The 21,371-nt window shown below is 45.3% G+C and overlaps 2 protein-coding genes across 13 annotated transcripts in view; one reads left to right on the forward strand and one right to left on the reverse strand.

Moving 5' to 3' along the window:
- LOC114872955 (dynein regulatory complex subunit 7) overlaps positions 1 to 19,343 on the forward strand; it is an 80,433-nt gene extending 61,090 nt beyond the window's left edge. For 5 of the 11 annotated variants that reach the window (XM_046288901.1, XM_029180727.2, XM_046288902.1 and 2 more), the window contains 9 exons: positions 15,868 to 16,224; positions 16,290 to 16,704; positions 16,779 to 17,036; positions 17,097 to 17,253; positions 17,338 to 17,404; positions 17,472 to 17,684; positions 18,586 to 18,798; positions 18,868 to 19,101; positions 19,161 to 19,343. In XM_046288901.1, the coding sequence (XP_046144857.1) occupies positions 15,868 to 16,224; positions 16,290 to 16,704; positions 16,779 to 17,036; positions 17,097 to 17,253; positions 17,338 to 17,404; positions 17,472 to 17,684; positions 18,586 to 18,798; positions 18,868 to 19,101; positions 19,161 to 19,343 (2,097 nt within the window). Of the gene's footprint in view, positions 1 to 5,314; positions 5,444 to 8,200; positions 8,498 to 8,560; positions 8,691 to 15,867; positions 16,225 to 16,289; positions 16,705 to 16,778; positions 17,037 to 17,096; positions 17,254 to 17,337; positions 17,405 to 17,471; positions 17,755 to 18,585; positions 18,799 to 18,867; positions 19,102 to 19,160 lie in introns of those variants that run through there. The other 6 variants (XM_029180730.2, XM_029180731.2, XM_029180729.2 and 3 more) reach the window with 6 other exon arrangements.
- LOC114872957 (FERM domain-containing protein 8) lies at positions 19,303 to 21,335 on the reverse strand. 2 transcript variants are annotated; one of them, XM_029180737.2, is made up of 6 exons: positions 20,947 to 21,331; positions 20,441 to 20,881; positions 19,929 to 20,383; positions 19,699 to 19,857; positions 19,454 to 19,625; positions 19,303 to 19,390 (listed from the first exon to the last, which is right to left on the reverse strand). In XM_029180737.2, exons 1-6 carry the CDS (start codon positions 21,011 to 21,013, stop codon positions 19,350 to 19,352), a joined length of 1,335 nt encoding a protein of 444 aa, XP_029036570.1. In that variant the 5' UTR covers positions 21,014 to 21,331; the 3' UTR covers positions 19,303 to 19,349. The 2 variants fall into 2 exon arrangements, with proteins under 2 accessions (XP_029036570.1, XP_029036569.1); XM_029180736.2 differs by having other exon boundaries at positions 19,350 to 19,625; positions 20,947 to 21,335.
- Positions 21,336 to 21,371: the final 36 nt, after the last annotated feature.

Below are 21,371 nucleotides of genomic sequence, written 5' to 3' on the forward strand. Positions count from 1 at the left end.
TATATTCGACCTGTTTCTCCTTCTTTTCTCATTCTACCTTCGATTTTATTCTCTTCGTTCAATGGTACAGGTAGCTCGATAGGGTAATCGAACGATACGCTGAAAGAAATGATTTAACGTCTCTAACTGTTTGAATAACACAGCCGGCTGTTCCCATCTTTCGTTCTTATTCTCCTAACAATGTGAAATCTGATCTTGCGGTTTTCATTTTCATTCGATCATTTCAGCTGTTGAAAATAATTATCGAGAAATAAGTAATTAACGATGCCACTTTCTCGTTGGACGGAACGAAAGCTTGTTTTTTTTCCCTTCCTTCGTACGTGACCGCCTTACTTTCTTCAGGGGTTGATCCTCCCCTCGCGTCTCGTCTCTCCCTCGGCTCGTCAGCATCGAACGAAAATATCTCGCGGCTGCCGCGGAACGACCCTTCGTTCTCGAATTCCTTTCTCCTTCAGGATTCGAAGGACACAGAGAAGCTTACCCCTTGAAGACGGGACGCGCGTAGTTGCACGGTAATTTTAGGATTTGCTTTCGGGTTAGACTGGCTCCACTGTTTTTTTTTTTTCTCGATGTCCTTTCAGCAGACGCATCAGTGTCTGTCTCGAGGACGCAGTGACAAGTATTTGTCGCACGGTTAAACGACCGTGTATAGAGAACAGTGAGAGGTTATTAGGGTGCAGAACTAGAGGGTCCAAGTAACGAGATGACCGTTCGAGGATATTTCGGTTCAGCGAATCCCTTTTTTCTTCGGGGACTGCTCGGGGTAGAAAGCTTTCGGACGTCTTTCGCGATATCGAACCCCTCCGCCGGATGTTTGTTTAAGGATACTAAAATAGAAAGTGTAGTTATTTATAATTTATAAATTATATACACTTAGCGGGGGGCAAGGGAACATTATACGCTTAGAAAAGTATTTCCGACTTGAAAGATCGAGTTAGCATTCGACACCCGGTACAATTTTCCATCGCGTTTAATCGTTCCCTGGCCGAACGAAAAACGCGCGACCTCTTCTCGGAAGAAGGCTCTCGACTGTCGCTGGAAAACGTCGAGGGAGAAAGGACTAGAAGGGGGTTGCGGGAACAAGGGTAGGAAGGAAGCCAGAAAATGCGGGGGGCGTAGATTCGGTTGTCCTCAGGGGGCTTTCGAGAGCAGCCGCGGGCCTTCGCTAGAACCGAAATTCAAGTGCATAGAAACGCGACTTTTTAGAAAAGATCCTAGGTACCAAAAGTAAGACATTCTTTCTATTGTTTAATAATTTAGATTCATCTTTGAATCAACCCCCTATAGCGGAGGAAATGCTTATCCCCTAAAATTGAATGAGGAAATGGAAAGAGGACACCCGGTAGCGTGTACGATCGATCGGTTCACCTTTCATCAATACCTTGGTCGGTCGGTCGTGGCAAATGGCGTGGAAGTCGACGTTTCGCGGAAAACTGTAGGACGTCCTGAAAAACGGTTGTCGTTCTACCTGAAAGTCCAGGGACGGTCACGTTTACAAGCTCGAACGCGATATTCTCAGGCCAGGCGGAGGGTTGAAATTCGGTATCCATTGTTTCGCGGCCAGAGAGAGGTTCATCGATTTACGCCGGCGAAGCGTGATGGACGCGACGTTTATTGTAATCGTCGAACGAACGAACGGCTCTCCCTTCCTTCCTTCCTTCCTTCCTTCCTTCCTTCCTTCCTTCCTTCCTTCCTTCCTTCCTTCTTCCTTCCTGCCCCTTCATCCAAGAAATTCCACCCGTTCGATCCGTTGAAATTCGATTTTCCTTCTACTCGACGACGCGCTGCTGCCTCGCTTCTGGTCACGAAACCTTCGTTAGCCGCCACCGTATTCTACCTAATCATTCGCTATCATTGCCGCAACCTGCGGAATATATTTCGAAATCTAATCGCTGCTCCCGCTAATCCTTGCCTGGGAATAATTGCTCGGCTGCGAGGAGCATCCCGAACCCCTCGGGGATCAAGAGCATCGCGAGACTGTGCACAGAAAGTGGCCGGGATTTTCCTTCAGCGACGTGGAATTACATCGTCTGACTCGGCTAATTCCAGGTCAGTTTTCACCCTAAATCAGTAGTCGCCTGGCTTCGTCTTTTTTTAATAAAATTTCAATCTTTAACGTTATCGTTCAAGGGAATATTCGTTTTCATCGAGGGCGAAGAGGTCGAAAACGATCCTCGTTTCAGGGTTTTCCGCGCGATCGTTCGTTCGCTGTTAAAAAGCATGCTTTGTAGAAACGAAATCGGGGTAAAGGCTGGAGGATGCACGCTTTCCTCTGTCCGTTCCATTCCTTCCTGCAGCTTCTCCGCTCTCTTTGGCCGTCGTTCGCGCTGCAGAGCTAAAAGGTTTCAGAAATCGTTCGCACGCTTTTCGGCCGCGCGCATCGGATAAAGGAAAAGACTTTGGCCGAGTTCAACGAGAAATCGCGTCGCCCTCGGCGTTTCCCCTGCAATCGCAATTCTCCAATGTCTACCTTCTTCCCTTCTATCTCCCTCCCGTAATCTTTCGAAAATTCGAAAATGAAAGATCTTATTCTATTGCCTTTTCTTTCTTTTCTTTTCGAAAGTCGTGAAATAAATGTCGATAATTACAATCGATACGATACACACGCGGACTCTGTGTCAGCGCTGAGCTGCAAATAAGAAAAGCCAGGCATATACCTCGTGCAATCTAATAACCTGCGTTATGCTTAACAATAACCGAGCTGAGTCACGCGTTCCCATCGCAGGCTACAACCTCAATCTTATTTTTCTTCTTCTGTCCATCCCTTTTGTACCGCTTCTTCCGTCACGTAACGAACATGTTACTTACTCATTAATCAATTACCGCTGCAAACAATTTATTCACCGTACCGCTATTTACACTCAGGCAATGGCATTGTTGGGCCAATTCATTCGGATAAAAAGTCACGTCATTCACTGTATCGCGTTTAGATACGACGGAACGAATTCACCCTTTCGCTACTAGTCGAACGCAATACGTTTACATTAGAGAACGAAATAATTAGATTTCGAAATAGACATAGCTACGCTTCAGATATCTAAATTTTAAGACAAAGCCGTTGTTTCAAGATACGTAATGGTAGGTGAATGGTACAAAAGCGATATTATAAAGATGAGATTCTTAATAAATACGTAACAAACGTAATGGACTTCGAGGGGTTTATTGGATGATCAGTGTTTTTCGATCGGTCCAGTAGTTTCAAAACACATGACCCCTTGCCCGATGTGTTCACGGCGTTGGGCAACAAAAGCCTATTGTGTAACCGATGCTATAATTACTGCTAGCACGGCACCATACGCACCGCTGCAACGATATCAATGAATCGTTTGCGAACACCGCCGAGTCGCTTACTTTCATCTGGATTCTTTACGAATCGCTTTTAAAAACGGTACAATTAATTATCGGTGCGTCTTCTGACCCCTGAGGAAGCTAGCTGCAACGCTGGCGAAACTTAGGGAAGAAATTCCTATCGGACACGGCTCTACAAGTCTTAACCAATTAATTTTCATTATCGTTCTTCAGAATTTTCTTACTTTCTACGATGGGGGGTCGCGAAAGAAATCGTGCGCCCCTGGCATCCTCCCGAAACGGCAGCTTTACCGCGCACAGGAAATTCTTTCGACATTGCGAGAGAACGACTACTTCGTGTTCTCTTACTGCTGCATTGCGGCAACTCGAAACGCACCGTTTTCGAAATCGAGGCTGACCATTCGCTTAGAACACGACCGACAGACCCCCCGCTCTTCTCCTTGCCCGTTTCGTTTTAGCTTCGTCGAAGGTTATCCACCGTTATCTTCGAGAAAATTTCCGGCGAATTCGATGCAGAGAAATTTAGAATATACGAAATATTTGGAAATTAATCGAACGTTAATTTGCGATGATCGAGAAAATGTTTGAATTCGTTTGCGGAGGTCAGGGCACCGGTAAATCAATGCACAGCCCTGTGCACGAGGTTCGCGCGAAATGGGTCCCCGCGAGGCGTAACGTAGAACGTTTTCAGGGCCTCGGGCAGGGCAGATAGGAGGTAGTTAGCAGAGGCAGGCTCGTAAGATTTCGGTGTGGTGGTACGTGTACCTCATCCTGTCCACCCTACCGGCTTTGAAGGTGATTTCATACCGAGATTTTCCTCTTTTCATTCCAATAAACTTTCTTCGAATTAACTTCCAGGAAACTGATCGAAATACGATAGATAATAATCGATAATATGCTCTGCTCAGAGTGGACTTCTTTTGACTATGGGTGGATGTAGGGGGAGGATGGAATGTTGGATAAATCTAGCCTAGAACCTCGCAAATAAGGCGAATACTGAAATATTTCTTCTTCTATAAATTTTCTTGACACTTTGACTGCCACGTTAAAGACGTTGAAAATTTCATCAAGTATTTTACTTTTGTATTCGCAAATCTTATGTATATTATCTTATCTCAAGCATCCAATACGAGTATTTGTAATTAATTCAAAGCAGAGGTGTCAGTCAGTGTTATAACTAAGGGAAATTGTTTCATACTGATCTAGAATCTATAAGAATCGATAACAATACAATTTTGTTATTTTTTCAAATCTATTCGAAGACCAAATTTTCCCACCTTACTTCTATCGTGTTTATCATACAGAATAATGAGAAAATTTGCGTAACACGGAGGATGACCGTTTATTAAATGACATAGTTGTGAACGCACCTTGAAGTTACGGTCGCCCACCCGCGCACAACTACAGGGAAACGGGCACCGCTATGTACGCGAAGCTCGCGTTGTACATACTTGTGTACTCCTCTCTCGCTTTCCTCTCCCTCGGCCACGCTTCCTCAAACCCCCTCCCGCCGATCCCTGGCAAGTACCAGTGATCACTCTCTCTCTCTCCCTCTCTCTCTCTCCCTCTATCTCTCTTGGCACCTCTCCTTCTCTCTCGGTTTCCCTTTGACGGTACGTGTAAGCCGTCTCTCTCGCTCCCGTTGCTTCGTTTCGGACCTGAAGACCGAAGGCAGATCGATCGGACGATTTTCCTCGGGGTTTTCCTCGACGACGACCACCCCGCGACGAGTCGAGAAATTGCTCTCAGGGCTCCCGATTCGAGCGAGGAAAAAAATTCAGGTCGATCGAACGCACTCTCTCGCGAGAGGGACACGGGGAAAAGAGTGGGCGGTTCGAGGGGGGACCAAACGGGGGGAGGGAGAGAGAATACCGGCGACGGCGACGTCGTCGACGACGACGACGACGACGATGTTGGCGAGATAGAGGAAGAGAGAGAAAGAGCGAGAGGGGAAAAAAGGTGTCCCCAAACGAAGCGCGGACATCGCGACTCTGTGACGGATTTACGTCGGGGAACGAACGAGGTCACGGACTAGAGAAAGAAAAAGCTAGCGCGACGGTAGAAAAAAATGGACGTTAACCGGGATTATGGCAACCTTGAACGAGCGGGACCAGAGTTTTCGCAAACTTTCCAGGTATAAACGAGCCCCTTTCTCTTCTTTCTTCTTTCTTTTTTTCCTCCTCGTACACTTCCAAACATTATTCGCATTCTCGATTTTCCCTGCCGCTTAATTAGTAACAGTCGATGCTGCACGCACGACGAAATTCAATGAGAGCCAAAAAGCGTTAATACAATTACGCCGATAACGGGAGAAGATTATCGTATCGGCGCGTCGAGGCAATCTTGTAACAAGGTTACGGTACTCGTTAACCGCTTCTGCGGCCGCGACTTTCGCGTAAAAATCGTTCACCGACGAACGAAGAAAAGAAATTGACGAAATTTGCGCGAGAGGCTGACCCTGTTAAACCGCGAAGAACCGAGTCCGGCTGCGTGCGAGATAATTGCTCCACGGTATTTGTCATCGCGACGAGATTAACGATGTTGCGCTCTCGGCTGCTGAAACGAGATAGCGAGGGGGGAGAAAAAGAAAAGAACGCGTTAAGGTTGCTTTATATTATCCGTTCAGACACCGAACGATTCGGTTGCTGTCCACCAGTCGTACTATATTTCTTTGTCTCGTATATCGCTTATTATTTTGCATTATTTTCCTCAAGATCCACCTCTCCTATCAACGATAGGCGCACGATAAACGAGATAATCTTTATCGGAAAAACTCCTTTCCAATAAATTCAATTGTGCATCCCTCGTAGAACAAGTACTATTTCACATTCCATCTCGAATCTCTTTCACCAAACTTTATCCTCTTCCAGATATGGGCGCTTCAACACTGTTAATAGAGCATGTATCACCGTGAATCGCTTCAGTTCAATTTCTGATATCTTTTTTCACTCGATCGATGTAACTAAGCATAAATTACGTAACTTTTATCTCGCCAATTCTATCAGGTCTTAACATTAGCTTACATAGGCACCTCGTGCATTTTACCTTGGAAAACGAAGAAACGACAAGGGTTAAAATCTAACCATCGGTATCGCGAGGTAAACAACGCCGCTAACTACTTAAGCAGTTATCAGGATTCAGAGATTAATGTATTTTTCCCTCGGACTCGGGAGTATCTATCGGCGCGTTCGATTTAAAGCGACCAGTCGACGAACGGTCGATCACTTTTCGTGCATTCGCAATTACTTATCTGCCGCCTCGGTAAATAACGGCTTCGCAGATACGCGATCCGATTATTCTTCTTCCACGGCTTTTGTGTCACGATTTTATCGTGCCCGTTTCCTTTTTTTTTTTTACTTCTTCCTTCTCGTTCCAGCATCGAAGAGCAGATTTAAAAGTGAATTATCGCGCGAGGGGGGTGGGAGAGAAAAGAAACGAATTACGTGGGAATGATGACTTGTACGTAGGGAAAAGTTTGCGACGCCGACGGATGAAAATCATCGAGCGGGATAAAGCGCACGTGTTGGATCTCACGTTCGCGGATCGTTCCTCGGAATACTGTTTTTTTTTTCCTGCTCGTATTTACCCGGATAACCGAGCAATCCCGGTTCGCCGTCGTCCGCCAACTTTCCGCCGCGTCGCGAACAGACGTCGAGTTTGCGGCGGCTCGAATTATCGGTCGGCGACAGTGCCGGCGAGTTTGTTGAAAAGCAGGGCCGTACGAACCGCTCGACCGCGTTCACTCCTCCAATGAATAGCGCACCGAGGTCCAGACGCGTGGTGCACTCGGCTAAACTGCACTGCAAGTGCAACTTGGACTTTTCTTGGTCAAAAGGAAGACCTACCTAAAGCATGCTACAATTTTCACTCGACGAACCGTTCTACTCGCGCCTTGTAATTTTATCCGGAGCGAGGATACCGCGACCGAGTAGCGGCTTCGTCGGAAATTTATAAATATCCCTGCACGGTGAAATAAACTGCGGCCATTGATTTTCACGCTAAAACCCATGTGCAGTTATGTAAGATTTTCGTGTAAAACATTTCGCAGTAAATGTTATAATTTTTGCGTAATTGTCGTTCAAAGCGAAATTGTTACTTTTGACCCCGATCTCTCCCGTATTGCAACGGCAACTCGTCCTCTTCCCTCGCAACGATGTCTCGTTATCTGCCCTCCGGTCCTTCTCGCGCACTTTTATCTCTGTCCTCCACCTTCTCCGCGCTAGCGCTCCCTTCCCGTTCTCAATTTAACCGCGATAATTCGTTTCGCTTCGTTGCCAACGGAAAAATCCTTCAGACCGTTCCACTATCCGAGGAGGGAAATATTATCAGGTGCATAGGTTACGCCGGAATGTTCGAGGTTTCATAAATGAACTTCACGAGTTTGACGCTGTCCGACGAAAGTTCGTATATGTTCGGGGATCGATAAGCAAACGAAGACACGAAGTCATCGATAGCCGTCCGAAAGCCGTTCGCATCCAAGGCTGAAATTGACGGTATAAAGTTCTCGTTTACGCGGTATATCTTGTGTATCGTGAAAAGCTATGACGTCACGCGATGCGACGACGCGTTTAACGTGACACCTTGATGACGTTACTCTCGCAACCACCCACCAGTCCACCCCGTTAACGCGTTAACTCGCGGGGACGAAAAGTATAGCATCTTCGAAATACCGCGCCCGGCCAACTGTGTCACAGTCTCCATCAACTCCTTCGAAAGTCTTTAATCCGTCCTAGTAGTCACGAGCGCGAAAACTTTAATCAGTTGGCAAAGTTTGTTCGATTTCACTGTCCGTGGCTCGGTTTATTCACCGACTCGAAGACACACAGTTTTGACGTTTTGGTCAATCGTTTTTTTATTAATCAAAGTCAAAATTAATTTTTGTGCCGCTAAATTGGCCAAACGTGACACTGTACGCTGATTCGGTAAGATGCGATGTTTTTCCGAAGCATTCGGATCGTTTCGTTTGGGAAGGATGTAAATATGATAGAGGAGGATTGTTTTGAACGAACGAGGTGTTCCTCCCCGACATCCTGGAGAATTAGTCACCTCGAGCACCCTTAATTCGATTACTCGTCGATCTTACCAACACTCCGTTTCCTTCGCTACTCTTCTCTGTCGCTCTTTCCGTTCCCTGCCACCGCTAACTGCCTTTCTATGTACCAAATCGAACGGGCGCCATCAATTTCAGGTAAGTGCACCAAGGGAGGGCATTCCGCGCCAGTGATTTCACAATAAACCCTCTTTGTTTCAGCCGACCTGTGTGTATCCGAATTAGATGATCGGTTATTAGAAAACTGTGACGATTTTCTCTCATTTCGTGGCGATCGAGTCAGCTATCCGCCGATAAGTTGGCGTATTAAGGGAAAATTATGCGGAGCAAGGTACAGGTGTAACTACGCGTATCAGTATCGTAATTACGCTGCTCGGAAGTTGGTGCGCCGAGCCTCGGCGACCAATAAAGTAAATTGTATCGTGGGCCAGCGGAAATAATGATAATTAACGACGATCGAGGACGCGAGGTTCCGAGAGGTCTCGGCTTTTAAGGGCCCTCAAGAAACCGATCCGTTCGCCAACGCTCCCGACAAAGAAACGTTACTCTAGCCACATCCCCGTTCTCGGACTTTACGCCCGGGGAACCCATCGCGTGCATCGTCGCCATCATCTTCGACGTATACATAATTTCGTTCGGTCCCTCCCTAATCGAGCTCTGCCCCCCTTAACTCCCCCTCGCTCTCTGTCTCTGTATTCCCTCGTTATTCGTCGTCGTCGCCGTCGCCGTCGCCGCCACCGTCCCCTGTTTTCTCGCATCAGGTGCGTCACGAAGCTCTCGTAGTGCCCCGAGGCATCGATTTCGTCGTTCGCGTTGCACTCTTGGTCGCCTTGATACGTCCGGTCGCATCGGTTCGCAACGAAAGCCTTCATCTTCTCCCCCTCCTACCCTCCAGCGTGTCGTTTGCGTCCGCTATCCGACAGGTCGTTAATTTGAAAGCACGATGCCGATGGTCTTTCGACGGTTGCCGCGTCACGAAAGACGCTGTTTTCTAGACACTTTTAACACCTAGACGCGAAGAAGCGTAGAACCGTAGGATAAGTAGGGGTGAAGGTAGAAGAAGAAGAAGAAGAAGGTGGAGAAAACGGGGGTGGTTCGAGGGGTGCTGGACGAAGGATGGACCGAGGGTGAAGCAGGCGGTGGAGAGGAGGGGAGGGTTTCGTGGAAGGTGGCAGCAGAGGGTGTAGAATGAGTCGTCGGCAGGGGGTGTAGGAGGGTGATGGTGGTGAAGGGTGGCCGATGCTGGCGGACGGGTGGAGAGCGAAGAGAGAAGAAGGGTGGAATGGGGGGACGCCTAGCTGGAAACGCGTCGGTTCGCCGGCACACTAAGTATAGGCGTCCTCGCGACGCCGGCCGTCAATATACCACCCCTAACTAACCCCCCGGGGGGTCTGTGGGTGTTACTAGCTGGTAGAAGCGAGACCGATGGACGAAAGAACGGGAGGACGGAGCGTTGGTGCGAGAGACGGTTGGCGAGAAAGGAGGCGCGACGAGGAAGAAAATAGCTGGACGGATACGATGGCAACGAAGATGGAGGAAACGCTAGGAGGGTGAGTTGCTTCTGCACGAGGGATCGTCGCCGTCGCCGACGTCGTCGTCGTCGTCGTCCTCGTCCTCGTCGTCGTCGTCGACGTTGTCGTCGTTCTCCACGTCGACATTCTGGTCGTTGTGTGCGCAAGGGTAGGTGGGCACCATCCGACCATCCTATCCCATCCTATCCTCCTGACGCTATCCTATCCTGGCGTAGCTTAGTTTAGCTTAGGGCCCTGCCATCCGGGAGGCTGCTGCCGTCTGAGGGAAAGAGGGAGAGAAGGACGATAAGAGGAACGGAGAGGAATAGATATCGTGTGACGAGGGTGAAACGAAGAGGATACCGGTAAACGAAGATAGATAGATAGATAGAGAGAGAGGAATAGAAGGAGAAGGAAGATAGGACGGGTATAGGGTTGGTGGTAGGACATTGCGGATATATTCGCCTCTATCCAGCGAACCGGCCTTCTCCGCGCACAGCGTAGCAGCATCCTCTTCGGCGTTTCTCTCTCCTGGCTATCCTGCGACGTAATCAGCGAGAGAACCACCACCCACACTCCGACAACCAGCCCAACCACCCACCATCGACCCCTTTCTCTGCTCCACCTCCACCTCCTCCTCCTCCGCGTCTCGCGTCTCACCGCGACCACCTACACCAACCCCCTTCGTTCGCGTCCGCTTTGCGCTACCCCTCGGCATCCCTTACTGGCTGCCGTGGCATGCATCTATCCGGACGTCTATCTACCTATCTATCTCGATGCACTGGGTGTCCGCCCGAAAACCGACTCCCATTTCTCTCCTCCCGTAAATTTGACCATCCCACCTCTAACGCTGCCTCTGCCTCTGCCTCTGCCTCTGCCTCTGCCTCTGCCTCTGCTGACGATACGCCGCGCGGACTCGGACCCCTGATGGGATCGTAGCAAACCCGAGATTCTTAATGGCGATCGCAGTTCAAGATACTCGCCTAATTTTCGGCGAAACCCTGTGGACCCTCGCCTAGACGATATCGCGCGACGCCGATTCTAGGAAAAACTTTCTCTCCACGAATATCGACGCGATATTCCGATACGAATTCTCCATCTCAACGAGAGGATAATTAATCTAATTAAGACAGGTGATTCGTAACTTTCCGAATCACGCATGTTCTTTGGAAACAATCGTTCGGAACGTGGAGAAGGACCGTTTCATTGAATGAATCCCTCTGTCTTTTTCTTCCTCCCTTATTCTATCTTTTTTTGAATACGTACTTTTTATTTTCGGTGAGAGAGGACAGCGTTGATTTCATTCACGAGTATTCACGGTACTTCATAAGGTCCAACCTGACGATCCTTAACGGTCCTTCACCTTATTTAACGTCAGTCTCTGAAAAGTGCTTAAAGTTCCTTTTAACGGGGAAACTTGCTCCATAAACGAACAGCGAGAAGTAACCACCCTCGGCCGTTTCAGATTAGAGAAAGAATCTCGAGCAAAGTTTCCGCATCGATAAAAAAAAAAGAAAGGGAAATCTTCAAACAATAACACTCGACCGTATCGTTGAATCGTCTTGTTTACGATCGACTTAACGATTCAACGCTTCGAATTAATTACCGTCCTCGTGTTCGTTTAACATTCTTAAAGACGGGAGAAAGAAAAAGGAGGAAAGAATACGATTCAATTTATCGAAAAAAAATTTTCGGAACATGGTGCTTTAAAAGATTTGCATAATTTCCGGCTCGTATCGTACGGTCGACAATCGGGCGTAATAAAGGAGAAACAAGTTTTTCCATTGGCGGCACTGGAATCGCAGGTAATTATGGAAGGTGAGCGAGGACGAATGACCGTGTGGGAATACGGCTCGGTGTACACGTGTATCTGCTATTGTGATATGGATGTTAATAGGTTAGGGGGTCTCCGGAGAATGTGGGGTGAATCACGATTTCGATAAGGGTTTATATTCCTCCCCCTCCTCCATTCTTGCTTTCCTTCCTCCTCTGTTCGCCTACCTCCACCTCTTCTTCCTCTTCCTCTTTCACCTCGCTCTATTCGTCGTTCGGTTCTCCGTCTCTCCCCTTATCATCATCCCTCTCTTCCTCTTTCTGCGTTACAACCGCGCTGGCCGTGCCGTGCCGGGGAACTCCCTGCTGCCACGCCGTTCCGTGCCGTGCCGTTCCGTTCCGTTTCTCCCTCTTCTTCCGTCAGTCGCTCATTGAAAACCGGCTCTAGGGCTTCCACCGTAGCACGGGTTTGCACGTATATGGGTGCTTCTCTCCGCTGCGCTCGTGTTCCACGCGTGTTTATACACATACACCGATAATACTCGGATGAGAGTCACGCGTGTACGTATACGTAGGTTACTTTATAGCACCGACGTCAGAAACACGTGTACGGCTCGTTAGAGCACACCGAGCCTCTACTCGTCGCGTGCTTACGTATCCGCCGGTATTTGTAACGATCGAGCGTCGACGAGAGGGCAGCTTTAGCCAACAATTTTTCTCCAAACATTAATCTGAACTCATAAACACGCTCTCGCCTTGATCCATCGGCTCTGCTTTTTTTTTTTCTCTCTCTCCTCCCTGCTCCGAGAGGATTATCGCGTCTTGAGCGTCGCGCCGTGTCGCGACGTTGAGAACCCGACCGAACGGCGTTTACTGATGATCGATACCGGCCACCGGTATTGATTATCGGATTTAGCTAAACCGCGCTTCGCTAAATTTCGAAAGGTTATTTTTGTCATTCATTTGTTATTTGTAGAAAGATGTGTTTGTTAAATTCATTGATATCCTTAACCCTTTGACGGGCACATTTTTCTTCCGAAGAAATTATTGAAATCAAAGGTTATCTAAGAGTTTTTGGACACCACGAGGGTGTGGGTCAATCTCAAGGTCGTAACAGAGATCTATTTCTTAAAATTCGCTGGGGATAATTATATTAATTATAAACGTCAGTAATTCTTGCCCCTTGACCCTCCAACTTTATCTGGCATCGCGAAAACAAATAGAAGACGCCTGGGCGAAGTTTAAAACTAAACTTGCGCCGGTATTTCCACTCTTCGTTCTACACAAGCAACCGGTATAATCCGTTCAGTCGTTCGGACCAAGTTACGAACTTGCTTCTCGCTGTCCTACGAGTAGAAAGTATTCGAAACAGCTGTTACGTAAATAGCGACTATTAATGCGAAGGTTCGACGGAATTTTCAATGACATCGATGGCCATTTTCGCAATGAAAACGATTGCTTCTTTTTTTTTTGCTTAGAATCGAGTCAAGAAAGATTTTGCTTATGAAATATCGTTCGAAGATAGCCGCGGTTGATGTCGATGCTTGTCGGACCGGCGTTTACGTCATTCGGCATCGGGGAATACGCGGCGACCATAAAAGAACGCTGGTTTTTTTAGCAATTTAGGAAAAATCTAAAACTTTCGAAATTTTACCTTATGTTTAATCATTTTCACGAACCGTGAATACCTATCGCGGATTACGTAACTGGCGATCTATACATAACTAAGTTGAATTGGAGCGAAGCCGTCCTCGTTAACGATTAAATAGAGACGGTGCGCATCTCCTTGATATATCAACGAGCTAACCGCAGCTCATAAAAACATCAATGTCTCTATACCGACTTCTTTTTCCCGCGATCGTAACGTTTCAAATAAGCTGAAGACGCGGTAAGAGCATCGATCGGTAATATCTGATATTTTCAAGGTTCGCGTTTAACCGTGTTCGCGCCCCTTGAAAAACAACCCCTTTCGACGAGGCGGATACGGTTCGCGGAGTTTGGTTCGGTAGTTTTCCGTCCACCGCGTACACGACGGGCATCGCGGCCTGTTCGGTACTTTGGTACGGTTTGCAGGGCATGTAAACCGTGTAGGTGTAAACCGGAGAGGCACGGTGGTGTTCGTGTAGGGCACCCTCCACCTCCTTGCTGAGAGACGCACACAGAGAACCGGTGAAACATCTAGCCAAGGTATATAGAGGTAGCAGGGACTAGGTACTATCTAGTATCTAGTAATACCGGGTACTAGGTACGTACGCGCCGCGGACGCCAAATAGTGGTTCGCATATTCAGAGAGATAGCGACGTCGCTCGGTGCGATCGCCCCTGATTTAGGCCTCGTTCCCTACCTCCCTCCCTCTTTCTCTCTCTCCTTCTCTATTTCTGTCGCCCTCTCTCTCTCTCTGTCCCTCTTGCTCTTCATCCCTCCTTTCCTTCGCCCTCGGTCGTTTCATCTCCCAACGCGCGCCAACACACTGGAACCACGGTATATCCGCGCGTGTACGTTCATCCGTACACATAGAACAGGGTACACATAGCACTCTGGTCGCGTCCACGGATAACGTTCTCGATACGACGGCCAGCGTCGAGCACGACATCGAGGCGTCCCGAAAAGCGCTATCTCGCGGCACCCTGCTCGAAGCCGACCAATCAGCGCTTCGATCCACGCTTTCGACCGTCGCGCTTTGATCATGTACCCTGCGACTGATACCCACGAGCATCGTCTCGGCGTAAATCACGTTCCCTCTCGGTCCTCTTCCGTGAACGTACATCCACGGAATTATCGATACCGTGTATCACGAAATTCAACGATTTTTGTCCATTTCAATTTTCACCATTTCAGATATCGCTCCTCCACGTTCTGGAAATTTTTCTCATTAGGAGGTCTGTCGCAGTAATTCAAGCGTTCGATAAAGAACAGCTAGTCGATATCGGTCTATTCCCTTTAAACCGTTCCGTAAGTCGAGGAAACCTTTGAATTTTCTTTAATAATAAGAATAAACTTTAAGTATGTTTCACGCGATGTTTAAACGTCGATGGGTCGTCGTAATTTACAATTGAATTCGATGAAAAATAATGAAATCGTGTAGAGCGGGAAGAAGGAAAACGTATAATTTCCTAGTAAGGTGAGGTTGAATTCTATAGAGATACTTTTATCGTTGCAGCGTGTGTCATATATCTCGCGATATTCACCCCGGAGACGATTTCGTTGAGGATATAAATTATCGTGCGAGACGTAAGTTGATGGTTGAGAAACACTGAGCGCAGCTGCCGCGGCGGCGGTATCTCCGCGTTGTCTGCTACCTCACACCCTCGTCTTGCGTCCCACGTGGGTGCCGGTCGAAGGGGTCGCGCGGAACGATGGTGACGTGCAGGGCAAGCGAGTAAGCGAGGGACGCGAGGGTTGGGTAACGGCGATGGGCGAGGAAGCGGGACCGAGGGTGCCGGAGGGTAAGGGAAGGGGACAAGGATAGGGTGAGGTTAGCTTGGGTGGACAGAGGGGGCGGAAGTGGGTGAAGGGATCGAGGGATAGCCGCGCCACCCACTGACCATCTCTGCCTTACCCTGGCGCAGGCTACGTTCTCGCAAAAAACGACTACCTTCTCCCGTTCCAAGACACGAAAGGGCGAGGCGCCCCTTCGATCATTTCAGACTACCTCCAGGCCCTTCTTACAAATTTACTCAAAATTAACCAACTTTCTAATACTCCCATAATCTCTTGTCTCTTATTTTTTCTTAAGCGATAACACTTTTACCGTAATCACTCTTTATTACGTATCTCACGGTGCTCATCATTTGTTTGTTTTTCGGTTACCGTGTCTTTTACGGTACCTGCTTATACCCATCGTACGGTGCAGTAAATTGTACGCATAGATCATAATACAGTGACGTAGGTCAGGGACCGAGAATACACACGGGCCGCCACGTGCTCGCCAGTGTGTATTTCAATGTGTACTCTCCGCGTATGGATGATTATTAGCTATGTGTGCAATGTATTTACTCTTTAGTACTGTTATTATTACTACTTCTGTGTTTTCACGTGAAACTAACTGCTCGGTTCTTTCATAACTTACCTGCACTTGATAGAATGAGTTTTCTGCTTTACCAACTATTATTGTACTACATACAGTACCGTGTATTACCTTATGAGATTCTATTGCAATTTTCTGCTTTATCTACTATCAGTGTATAATACTCTGCAATACATTAGATATTTTTCTGTTTGCAGCCCAAGCACCTGCGATCACCAACATGGGTACAGAAATTTCAAAAGGGCAATTGCTTCGAATGCGCAACATTTCTTACGAGCCTCCTATTAGGACGAGGGTACAATGCGTTTGTGGTTAGCGGTTACGCATCCAGGGAGCAAACCCTCTGCGATCTTACCAGAACCACTAGCCCCTATTTGCCGCAACCAGAGAAGCATGCCCCTGCACAACTGCAGACCGAACAACTTTGTAGATACGAACTTAAATTACCTACGGCATATGACAGTGAATTTTTATTAAAACTTGAACAAGAAGAAGAGCAGAAGTTGCAAGAGAAATTGAGGCTAGAAGAAGAAGAGCAACGGAGATTGATTGAAGTAATTAGTTTATAGTGATACGTGTAACATATTTTGTTATTCTTTTTTAAGAAAAATTAATTTAGGATTTAGAACAGCCTTCGATCGATGAATATTATGGACACAGAATACATGCTTGGGTAGTAATCTTGCCAGAATCAGGAGGACTATGGGATCACGAGATTTCCTCACCACTTTTCATAGAACCAACAACTGGTGTATACTATGAAGCAACAGATGGTAATACTGCCCAATTTTATTTAGGCATAGAAAGTATATGGAATGACCAGAATTATTGGGTAAACATGCAACCTTCAAAATCCTGTATATACATAAAATGGGATTTAACAAAAGTTGAACTATGGGAACATTTGCTTCCTGGAGAACCATGGGCAATGCGTGGAATGGGAGAGGAGATTGATCTTGATTCTATAGTATCTCAAGAGAAACACTTAGACATGCCACCCTCGTATGTTAACGAAATAAGTATTAGCGAACAAAGTGTGTAAAATTGTTTGTCAGTTGATGTAAACATTTTTCAGCATACACTATTGTATTTGTATTTTCTGTACCAGATTATGAAAAACGATATCCAAATGGTATGAAAAAAATATCTTATAAAAAAATGAAAGTTGAATTGTACGCACCGTATGTTCAAATTGATGGACTGATACAAAGGATTACCGTATACGATGATTACGAGTACATCACTCCTGCTGAAGTGTACGAGTACTATGCGAACAGGTCGGACAGTCTTTTGGAATGTCAAAAGAATTTAACCAACGATTCTGTTGTTGATTATTATGGAAGAGGACGAATAGATCAATGCAAAGGTGCAATTTGATAATAGATACACTGGTTTATCATGTTCATCATAAATGAAACTTTAACAGAACACCGCTACTTCGGTGATGGTTCCAATACAGTGGATACCGAGCGGATCATAGATTTCTATCATATCGCACGGTACGACGGGCTGTCGCGAATCGAAATGCATCCAGATTATTTTACACAATACTTCATCGATCGTGATGATCTTCTGCATTATCGGTAAGAGGTAAATTGTAACTGAATAAATTAAAATATTTATTATATTAACATTGAACAATGATGAAATGAAGATATTAAAAACAGGCACGTTGAATTTTCTCGGGAAAGAAAGACATCTTTGTCAGACGATATACATTATCGACAGATTTCGGTAAGGTAGAATTTAATACAACGTACAGCGAACAATTAAATATATTAAGCTTGAATTAAATTTTTAGAAAATTATCGAAAAATTTAACAGAAATGAAAAAGTCGAAGCAAATAAAGATGTAGCGATTCGTGAGTTCGCGATTGGTGACAATGAAATACGACTTTCTTATCATTATAATCCAGGACAGTATTCCAGAGCTACCCGAATGTTCGTTAAACCACCACTACCAGAAAGAGGAGAACGACTCGTTCTCAATCCTATGATGACTCAAGGATACACTGTGAGATTTTCTTATTTTTTCTCAATTAAACTTGTGACGGGTTACCGCCGGGGGCTTGCCGACTTAGCCGGTAAGTCCGGGGTTTTGACGATTGAGTAGGCTGGTTGGGTTTAGGCGCAGAAAATAGTTTCATTCTAATCTTACGGCCCTAGGCGTCCTTATAATCTAATCTATGTCTCTAGATATATCCTTACGGCTAACGCTTAAAATTAACTGCTTAATACTATAACTAACTCTACTTTGCTTAATACTAACTGCTTAATACTATAACTAACTCTACTTTGCTTAATACTAACTGCTTAATACTATACTAACTACTGCTTAATACTAACTACTTAATACTAACGGTCGCGGGTACGGCTTGTTGCCGTACCGGGTCGGCGCTGCGGTCGCGCCGCACGGAGCGTCGGAGGCAGGGGATGTCTAGCATGCGGTGCTAGATCCCCATGGGTGGACGGCCGCAGTCGCAACCCCGCCTATAAGAAAGCCGTGGCTCCGGTGGACGTTCGGATGACGCGCAACGTCCGGTCCATCAGTCGGGAAAGCCGCTCGCAAAAATGCCGGCAGTAGCCAGCAGAAAACAGCGGGAACTATCGCAGCCCGTAGTCGCAACCCGTCCGTCGAACGCTGCTGGAAGCAAGCGTGAGGATTTCCAAAAATGGTTGAAGATCTTTCCCACTGTAGCGCATGCATGGGATGTCGCTCGGAGAGTCGATCCAATCGGAGTCAGTTCGCGGCGCAATATATAAAAACTCGCGAGGCCATTTGCCTTGCGAGTTCGCGATGCGCGCGGTTGCCATCTGGCGGCGGCGTTGGTACTCGCGGCGCGTGCCGGCGGGACCCGCGGTTTCGCGGCCTCGATCTTCTCACAAAATTATAATTTATACGATTTTCTTTCTAGCCCATGGATGAACATGTTAGAGCTCTTGATGTATTTTATGAACTAGAGAAGCAGTTGAAGGAAGAGGATCAGACCGTGTCGTATGTTAGAAGTACCGAAATCGAAATATCCTTTTTTCTAAGAACTAAAAACAATGAGTACTTGACTCCGGTGCTATTAATATCTGCTTATGATAAATATAGAGAAGAGGAATCAGCAACTGATCTACCCACGGTATGAAAAGTATATATCTGTATATTATTCTTTTAATATTAATACTAATGTATACAATTACGAACACAGAGCGAATGGACACGCGTACAAAGTCAAACAGATCTAGAAGATATGAATTATTTGAAACCATACTTGGCCCGTATAGGGAATCCAGTCGAGATATCCACGCTTCATGCCTATTCAATAAAATACGAATGTCTCAACGATTACAAGCAGCTACTCGTAAATAGAGCGAACAGGATTTTAAGTAAATTTGAAGAGTACACGCAAGAGCTTGAGAAATTACAAACATCATTAGTGCAGGTTAAAGATTTTTCATATTCATTTGTTACAAAATATACATAATACAATACTTTTTACAGAGTGAGTTGAGTCGCGAAGAAGAAGAAAAAATATTAGAAAGGATGGATGAGATCAATTTCATTTTGCAGACTTTAGAAACTAGATTAAATCGTCACAAAGATTTAGTTCCAAAACGCTATAAAATGTTAATGGATCATCTACAACAAAATCCATATCTTACTATACTTGAACTTGATTTGTAAATATATCTATTGAAAAGACCAAGAACCCATTTGTCCGATACACCGACCTGAAATGAATTTTAAATACAATTTTAATGAAAATTGAGTTCTAATAATCTTAGCAATATTACCTTCGTCGTCAAAAGTAGCCAACGTAAATTTGCTAAGTTTATTAGTAAAACTCCCGGTAGTAGAACCTATCGAGTGATCTATTAAACGATCAGTATTTGCCACATCGCCATTAGCTCCATGGCGACGATGTTCCTCGGCAAAACCAGAAATTAACGTATCCATCATTATTGCCTGAAAGAAAAATAAATTTTCAATCTAATCATTCCTTAATCATCAATATTATTTTACCAAAAATGAATCATACTTGTCTTGAGAATACTTGTAGTATTTTATAAACGCGTGCTCCATTCTCTCGAACAGGAAATTGTAAAAACAAACAAGGCAGGCAGTCCAAATTACCCTCGTCAGATGGTTTTGCCATTTCCCAACTCACCTCTGAATAACGTAGGCCTAATAATAAACTCTGCAGGAAAAAGTTTCTTTTTAATATATCACGTGTGATCGTCAGTTATTATATAGATTTAGATTTCTTACACATTGCATATCATCAACAATGTAAATACCCGATGAATTAATAGCTATGAGAACATGCATATCACGGTTTGTGATCCACGATGCAAGACCTCTTACAGGACGTTCGATTTGTCCCTGAAAGAAAGCTGCACCATAACAGGGTAAGCTCCAACAAAACTCTAGGTATTTTCTGATAAGTTTCCTCGAATTTGTATTAGTTCCTGTGTGATTAGGTATTCGTTTATATTGTTCAAGGAGACGAGCCTCTGGAGCACCTTTTCCTCCTACCAAACCTAATCCAAGACCTAGCCCCAATAATAGACTAGGAGAAGTATAATGATGCGGTAAAAATCGACCACGGTGTCTTCTGAAAAAAGCTAAGGTATGACTTTGTGGATTATATGGTCCTAATTCAATGCGTGCTTGCAACGCTCCTAAACTGGCATATCGTGCTTGCCCTTCGCATGGATAACGTCCTGAAACATGTTGACATAAAGTACCATATTAATTCTAACTTCAACGAGATTGCTTACCTTGTAAAACATTATTTCTAGCTTCTGCATATAATAATTCCAATACTTTAGCTTCTTTTATTTGCTCCTCGTCTGCTCTAGAAAGAAATACGTTTCTTCGAAGGCATAGTAAGGGTTCTTCATCGGTGTCTTCTGTTTCAGAGCTATACTTTTTCACTAAACGATTCCACTTTGTAGCCAATTCGATAGGCTTGTGATTTGGTCTTAGTTGAACTTCAAGCTTCGAAGAACAAAGCCACAAGGCAAAGACTGTTTGACCAGTGGGTAATGGGGTTCTTGCTAATCCTAGCTCTGCTTCAGACTGTATCATAGTAAGAATTTGATGTGCAGTAGAATTCTGTTCTATGTCCATTGTTAGAAAAACTTCGGTCATCAGATATACAGCTATTCGAACGGTAGATCTTCCAACATTTAAATACTGGGACTGGTTTACCATCGGTGCTAAATGAAATAGTATTAGAATCAAATAAAATATCATTTTTTATGTAAATGATGTTGTTACTTACAAGCCGATGTATGTCCCCTTCGAACAGGTTGCCCTCGACGAATTGTACAGTCTTCTTGTGTATCCATGATCTTTAATTTGTTATCTACTTACAGTGTTCCGTTAACATTGTATTTTACTTCGTTAAACATTCCGTATATTTTATCTTCATTCTTAAATATTGTTATTGAACCAAATACCAGGTGTTTCATCATATAATCGTTCCCATGAATGATATTGATCACCACTTCACAATCGAATAGTATGAATATTAGTTAGAATTAAAATGTACTTTATTTCAACAGGACAAATCAAGTCTCGCGATAAATCGTAATTAATTTTCGGAAGATACTAAACCAAAACACTGCTCTGCTGCCATCTAAATCTGAGAACCAATTTATTGATTATTTCACCTCAACAGTAACAGATCTTCGTGGTCTTTCTTTT

Source organism: Osmia bicornis, chromosome 15 (genome assembly GCF_907164935.1).
Source record: "Osmia bicornis bicornis chromosome 15, iOsmBic2.1, whole genome shotgun sequence".
Taxonomy (NCBI): Eukaryota; Metazoa; Arthropoda; class Insecta; order Hymenoptera; family Megachilidae; genus Osmia; species Osmia bicornis.